At 31.8% G+C, this 8,217-nt stretch overlaps 1 protein-coding gene across 1 annotated transcript in view; it reads right to left on the bottom strand.

The window, feature by feature from the left end:
* Window positions 1-364: 364 nt before the first annotated feature.
* Window positions 365-8,217, bottom strand: part of Rsph9 (Radial spoke head protein 9) — a 56,358-nt gene continuing 48,505 nt past the window's right edge. The window contains exons 5-6 of the mRNA XM_035360089.2: window positions 7,739-7,894; window positions 365-1,051 (exon numbers count right to left, since the gene is read on the bottom strand). Of these exons, the coding sequence (XP_035215980.1) occupies window positions 891-1,051; window positions 7,739-7,894 (317 nt within the window). The 3' untranslated portion in view covers window positions 365-890. The remainder of the gene's footprint in view (window positions 1,052-7,738; window positions 7,895-8,217) is intronic.

Genomic DNA, 8,217 nt, shown 5'->3' with positions numbered 1-8,217 from the left:
AAAGTCGTAGGAAGATGGGAATAGTCGAAATGGCTTCCCACGAACTTTTGGAATCGAGAATAATGTATTTAGTGTTTGGCAATGCTATTTTTATTTTATCGTAAAACTTAGAAATTTTTTATTAACAAACTCTAGGATTTGAGAGCGAGCAGGTGCAACAACTTTCGAAATAAAGCAGATTTTCATCTCCAGCTTGCGAGACTGTTGGCACAAAATGAGGACGAAAATGATCGTTTTTCCGAGTTTTTAATTAATATCTCGGATTTTAGCTACTTGTTTGGGGGAGAAGTGAACGTCGATCTTTTAGAGGACGCAGAAAAGAATTGTAGAAAGTTTGGTGACAATAGCTGTAGTAGTTACTGAGTTATTATCGAACAAACAAATAGACTTTCTTCTTTATATATATAGATTACAGACACAAGAATATCTAAAATATAATATTCATAATGTATTTTATAATTTAGGAATTGAGCAATAATGTGCTGCTAAAAATATTAAATACTGCTGGTGAAATCAAAATTAGTATTTCGAATCATGCAAGCTCATTATTTTCACTCCTGTATCACTGCATTACTAGAAGACAATAAAAACTGCTCTGCGTGTATAAGATAATGAAAATTAACCAGGTGCAAAATTACAGTAATTAAGTTAAGTGTCCATAACAGACAAATTTAAATGTATATTTGGATTTAGAAGTTGCCAACTTATATTACAAATGTCATTTGTCCGAAACTGACAATAAAAGCTTTTTTTCAGGCTAAAGTTTTAATTTCAAACTGACGAAACTAAATTGCCAAATAATATACAAAATCTATTTGAAAAAACTACATTATTCGAAGAAAAACATCACGAAGTGTCTGTTTAAACAGGTTAATAAATTCCTTTAGTCTTCACAACATGAAAGGCAAATCATCATTGCGCTCTCCATACCCTATGTAGATAGCGTTATATTCTTTGGTTTCGGGCTTGTGATAGAACGTATATCCAGGCCACCATAGGTTGCGTAGAGTAATCACTTCCATGAGAGGATCACCTTGTAGAATCCAACAGCCTAGCGTGAAAGAGGATAAAAATAACATTTATTAGTCGAAATCTGCTCATAATCCAAGTCTTACTCAAAGTAAGATTAAAAGAAAGAATTCCCTATGCAATTTTCATATGAATGTGGTATTTGAAATACAAAGGATTACTAGAATATGGAAGTTGAAAAGGTGCAAGCATGACCGGTTGTAAGATCTAGTCTTCTTTTCTATCATACAGTTAGAGTGATCTTAGAAAGAAGGCGACTAGTGAATAATACCAGCACAGAATAAGAGTAAAACAAACCCTTTATTATTCGTCAAACGCTTAACACAAATGCACTTACTTCGTGCTTATAATAACACCGACTACTTGCGGTGGGAACTTAAGAATACTTTAACAAAATTCAGAGATAAATAGTGGTGCTGGACTAACAATTAAGATGATTACTAGGCTGATTAACAACCTACCCGGCGATAGACTTATTAAATGGCCAAAAAGCGTATCAGCAACTCAACGTAACAGCAGCAAGGACAAAATAGCAACGTGCGCTAGACTAGTTAAAATCACGCTTTTAATAAACTTTTAACTTCGTCTGTTTTTATACTTTTTTCTCTTAACTTTAAATTTGCATCTTGGAGAGGAAATGCAAGGTTCAGTAAAGATATTAACCTTAAAATAACTTTTTATGCAAACTAAGGGGAACCCTACACAGTAATAATCTAAAAGAATATAATATAATATAGAATATATAATTGTCACATGAAGACAGATGGAAGATAGTTTAAAAGCATTAACTTGTATACTTTGTGGACCAAAAACAAAATTAATTAAGAGACTTTTTAAAACTTTATGCATTGTAAATTTACCCCTATATACATTTCGCTGCTGTTGAATACCTCTAATAAACGTTTCATGTGTTTTCATACAGCATATATAAGTTTTTAAAACCAAATAAACTCTTTGCTTTATTTTATGCTGCAACGACATTTGAATAAAAAAGAAAGAAGAGGCAATAAGTACTTATGAAATTTAAATTCTATATAAGATGTATTATATTGTATTAAAAACTCTATCATTTACACCAGTGATTAATATTTAAAGTAAAATTACGTATGAATTTGACGGGTAGGTAGTACCGTAAAAAATATTTATAAATATTACAAGTATTGGAGTAAGACAACTTCTTAAATATGTAATAGTAGCAGCTTCGCTGCCAGCCTTCTGTCTGGCTTTTAAATGTACCGAAAAAATGGCTGAAGGGAACACCAAACGTTAAATTTAAAAACTTCTTAGAATTTTACTCTGCAGAACAACTTCATAAAAAAGTGTTATTACGTATAACAAAATTACAATGAAATAAGCAATATCCCTTAATACAAATATTAATTTTCATAATAAATAAATTAACCAACTTCTCTTTGCAAAATCTTAAGTATTCAAATGGTATAAAGGAGGTTGTTTCCTAAAAAATTCACTTAAAACTTTTCAATATCTTAAAAACAGTGAAATGAGCAATAAATAACATAAAATACAAAAAACAAAAAATTCTGAAAATCAAAGTATAATTAATGATATTTTATCTTATATTTTCAAGAGAAAAAAATTACAATGAAATAAGTTATATCTCTTAATGCAAATATTAATTATCCTAATAAAAAAATTAACCAACTTTCCGTTGAAGAAAAACAAATCATGCAAAACTTTTCAATATCTTACAAACAGTGAAATAAGCAAAAAATAACATGAAAGCAACTAAAAAAAAAAAAAAAAATTCCGGGCAGAATTTTACTCTGCAGAACAATTTTATCAAAACAAAAAGTAAATAAATAAATAAAAATAAAAATGCATTATATATATAGTATAAAAAAAGACAATGAAGTATGCCAATCTCTTAAAAAACAGTGACATAAGGGAAATGCAATAAAAAATTGTTGCCAAACCCATATTTCTAAAAGAATGAAACTATTCAAAATGATGCGATTTCATCAAAAATCTATTAACAACAATACGAAAGGAAAATTGTTGCCAAAAGATGTGAGATGTGAGAAGTGTACTTGGAAGCTTCATTTAAAAATTTTTTTAAATACAAAATATTATCATTTTTCCAAAATTAGTTTTTTAAAAGCAGTCGCAAGGATGAAAGTTTAACGTGTCCAAAACTCAAAGAAAAATAAACTGTACATTTTTTTTAATTTAGAAAAAATCCCGTTGAAAAGGTTAAGCTCACTTTGTTAAATAAATTCGTATTTAATCGATTTATTGAAACACGAAATTTATTTTGAGTTCGTAAAATAGCTAAGTGCCTACGTTTCATGACGATGTGAAAATGGACTGTGTAGAGTAAAATCTCGCTTTCCTATAGCCCATTATGTCTCAAAATGACGCATTTCGTCACAAAACATAAAACTAAAAAAATTCGAATTCGAATTTCGAAAAAATTACTTCGAGGTGCACTGGCTCTTGTCTAGATGCACCTATGTACCAAATTTCGTAGCCGTGGGTCTATTAGCTTACGCGGGGCGCGAACGAAAGACACACACACAGACAAACTCTTTCTTTTATTATATGTAGAGATTCCTCACTTCTTTGTCTATGATAAAATGTCAAGGAACCTACTGAACTAAGCACCAACTTATCGCTGAATTCAAACACTTACTACGTAGACTCGAGAAGAGTTAAATTATCCTTTCATTGACTCAAAAAAATAATAACAAAGTCACTTCTCGTATTCACAGGAAAGCCTTAACTCAGGCTTTTAAATCCGGAAAACAAAATAAGAAACTATTCTAATACTAACTAAAATAAACTTAGCCGAAACTAGACGCAAGTACCTAACGTAGTTAGTCCTTAATTTACACTAGGAGGCAAATATCAACAGGCACGTACAATACGGCCAAACTGAATAGATTCAAGAACGAAGTAACCAGAATGCAAACACGCGCCTCTAAGGACACCTACGCACTCTCTTTCGAAGTAAGTTGAACTTCCTTTAAATACTTCTTCTAGTTCATTTGCATCCAATGCGATTCTAAAAATTCATTCTGCTAGGGAGTTGTAAGTTGAAAACAAGAATTGAAAGGAAAGCGTTTAAAAATTTAAAATAACTGTTATAAAATTAACATACACCTTACAAAGGATCATAGACGTATAGAGATGGGAAAATTTTAATTCTCTTAAACGTGTATTAATGTTTAAGAAATTATTTATTCTGCCACTTTACATTTTTACAATTGGGTACTGACTACGTTTTTTTGGCAGTTCTTGAAAAGACAGCATTTCCCTGTAAGAATTATGTTAATTTTATTAACAGTTAAATTTTAAGTTCCTTTCCTGTCAAATTCTTAACTTCAACTTACTACTTCCGGCCAGAACGTAGCCTTGGAATCTTGCTGAATATTTAATGAGGAGGAGCGGTATTTAAACCACGAACTTACAGAGTGAGAGAGAATCACAGTTTCTGATTTACGTGCGTCTGCCTTTTTGGCCACTCACTCTCTCAATGCTGTTATTACGCTCGGCCGTACTCAGGCCCTTGAAGCTTCGTAGTCAAATAAGTTAAGGGGTCAACGCGATTTGAATCTTGATAGCTTCGGCTATATTTGTATAGTTAATCTTAGTTTTAGTTTAATTCTTAGTCTCTTAAGTTCGAGCCCAAGTGTCGGCTTTGTTTGTACACTCCCAGGCGGAGTTTTGTTAAATCTTATTGGAATAATAAAGGGTTAGTTACCCTTCTATCTTGTTGTTTCTTGTCACCGGAACTTAAGCGATTATTCGCTATCTAGTTCTTAAGACTCGTCACTTTCTACCGTAACTGAGATTTACACAGTGAAAGTCTTACATCCCTAAAGAATGTTAAAGTTAAATTCAAGTTTTGTGTAATACCTTGAGATAATTATTTCGCTATTGATCAGAGTCTTCTGTTACCCTTGAATAACTTGGTCAATGATACCGTAATTACTCAGATTAATTTATAGTATCTTTTACACAGTCTAAGAGATCAAAATACCGTAATTCGAATCTTCTACTCAGTTTAGTTAATTAATTCTGCCCTGCTAAGTTCACTACACTAAATTCATCAATTTAAAATTTATGAAAGCTAATTTAAAAGACTTCAATTTATTTTCTTTTTTATTTTAAGAGTTTCCGATAGGAATGCTTCAGTGAAATATTCTTGACCATTCGCAAATTCATATCATCTTACAGGGCAACAATGCACTATTTTATCAACTGACTGAGACATATGAAAGAAAACAATGTTTGTTGGGAAATTATAGTTGATCTTCATGGAATCAGAGCGCTCTTCGAAATTGTTTCGGGAAAATCGAAATTACCTCTAAAAATATTCCTAATGCCAAAAGAGCGTTCCTTGGATACCAGCGCTTTAACCAAGCCAAATGAGGGAAAAGGAATAAAATGTCTGAAATAAGAATAAAGTTTTTTTAACGATTGTCCCATCACACGCTATTTCTGGGATAAAACGACACTTGGTGAAGACATCATCATTTCTTTACATCCTCCTTTGCAGTGATATACGCAGCATTTAATTGCTTTCACATCAGTTAGTATTTCCAAAGGGATATTTTGAGCTCTTTCTTAAACCGGACATTTCAGCAGTATCAAGAGAAAAAAATTATGACACATTTAATTCCGTTTTCCAATTCATTTTCCTGTTACAGATAACGAAGAAGAAACTCACATTTAAGAATTTCTCTTTAGAAATTTTGGGTGAGAATATCAAGTTAAATTTATTATCCTTTGCACTAGCATCATTGCACTGCAATTTTCACGCCTAAATAATAAGGAAAGTAATTTTAAAATGAAAGAAATATTAGTCAAAAATTTCATTGAAGTAAACTATTTTCGGTTGTAATGATCTAGACCACAGTTTTTCACACACTTCGGTATTTTTAGAGACCCAATTTTAGAACTGCAATTTATTGTAACCCACATGCAGATAGTTGCTTGAAGACAGGAGAAAGAGAATGAAAGTTTTTGGATATGAATTTTAATTAAGAAATAAATTAAGCGATTAAATATACTGTTGATAATGTCCTAAAATTTTAAGTTAATAAGTAATTATAAATAAATATAGTCGGTTCTTATATAACGAAATTTTAAAAAATTCTTGACCTGCCAAGAGATGGCTACAAACTCACTACTAATTTCAGCCCATAATTGGGAAACCACTAGTGTATAAGAAATAGAGTATTTCTTTGAATTTAGTGTAATAAACCTCTATATGTGCTGGAAAAATGTGGAAGAATGCCGTGAAGTCAAAATCAGAATTTCATGTCATCAAGCTGGAAGGAAAACTACACAGAAAAAAAAAAATCTGATGTGGCGAACGCATGATGTGCTGACAATTCCGTAACAGCAATGTTCTTTGGTAAAGCGTCATTCCAGGTTGATCTTTAGTAAAAGTTTAACTTATTTTTTTTTTCAATAACTACAAAGGTCTGGAGAAATTTTGGAATGTATTTTGTTCGGTATAGTTGGTTATATGTAAAAATTGGCTTTTCTAAATTTATGCCAACATAAATAAATACTTGCAGTTTTTTTAATAAATAAATACTACATAACAGTAGCTTACGTGAACTAATTTGGGGAACTTACAAAATAATTGATTTAGTTTCGTATTAAAGTTTTAGAAATTTATAACAGACAGGATGCCACGTAGAGTTGTGGAAAAATTGAGGATCCTTAACATGAAAATTATTAATTCCTGAAGAACTTTACATTTTTAAGATGTTACATTAAGAAAAGTATCAGCATCAGTCTATCCAGACAGGGAAGCGGACAGCGAATGTAACACTGCCAAAATGAAATCCGTTAAGATTTTGGTTTAGATTAAATTTGATTGATTAAGTTTCCGAAACTATATAAAGTATCTCTTCCGCTTTCTTAGCGTGTCTTGGTAGTGGTCTACACGCTGGGCGCCTATTCCAGAGGTCTGCGGTTCGATTCCCGGCGAAGGCTTTGCTCAGTTTTCATCCCTTCTGCTTTAAAAATAACTTAATGTCTCTACAACTATCATCAATTGAAGCAATATGCAAGTTTCGAGGGTCATTCATATATATTACTTTCCCAATCTCTTGGAAATTTTTTGGGATTTTCCAATCCCAAGTGAGCAGGACAACTGGATTTCAGATTCTTTCAATGAAAATTTCTTTGAATCAGCCTCAAAATTATCATTATCTGAAAAAAAAGAGCAACTTACTGATTATATTTGTTTACCTTATTCATTGCAGCTTATTAAATTTGTTGTAATAGAATAATATAATATTAAGATAATTTTTAGGAAACTAGACGAAGGTGGAGGTTCGTAGGTTATGAGGAGGGAGGTCAAGAATACTCAGATTATAAAGCTTTATTAATGGCTACGCGAAAGAAGTAACCGCTGTTTTAAAGGACCGTAATTAATGAGTTTAACGAATTGTTGTCTGAAACGAGTTAAATGCTGTCACAAACTAAATGCTGGTAATTCTTTAGGCCAATGAAAAAAACTGGTTGAAATAGACTTTTTTTTTTTTTTTTTTTTTTTTTATTCTGCCCATGCATAAAATAAGGACAGGTTAGCTTTATTTACATAAAGGCATCTCTTCTAAAACTGGTATATCCGAAGCGCTACATGCAGCTTAGTTGCTTCCAGTTCTGGTTATAAACCGAAATTTCATTACCAGACAATCACTAAGGATATTCAGCTAAACTTACTTACCTGGTGGATAATCGTGGCTAATAGGTTCCAAGAACTGCAGAGCTTTATCCACACCCGAAGGACAGATTTGTATCGTTGGAGCGAAGCTTACATCACTGTCAGGAAGACGGAAATGGAGATAAGAGCTAAGTTCTATGGCGTCAGTCTTAGATAAACCTGTAACGTATGTGTACAGTGAAAAGCCTTTAGGTTACAAAATGAAACAATTAAGCAAATTAATTTGCTTACTTGTTTTTTGTTTATTTCACAACAATTTTCAATACTTTAGATTTTTTTCAGTGCTAGGAGTCTGTCAAAATTTGGATGCTTTTATGTTACATACTGTTTATCATTCCAGTGCCCTGAAAATTTTATAATTATACGAGGTACAGTATCTTTAACTTAATTTCAAACCAATGTGAAAATCAGTCATTTTCCAGGTTGCTGCCATTCAATGTAATATAAGAGCATTAATTTGCCATAACTGCCTAACAGGCTGA

The sequence above is a fragment of the Stegodyphus dumicola genome, chromosome 4 (assembly GCF_044657685.1).
Source record: "Stegodyphus dumicola isolate Sdum_Otavi_A_Nest chromosome 4, ASM4465768v1".
Lineage (NCBI taxonomy): Eukaryota > Metazoa > Arthropoda > Arachnida > Araneae > Eresidae > Stegodyphus > Stegodyphus dumicola.
The sequence above is the reverse complement of the archived record's forward strand: the minus strand, read 5'-3'. Positions and strand labels throughout refer to the sequence as shown.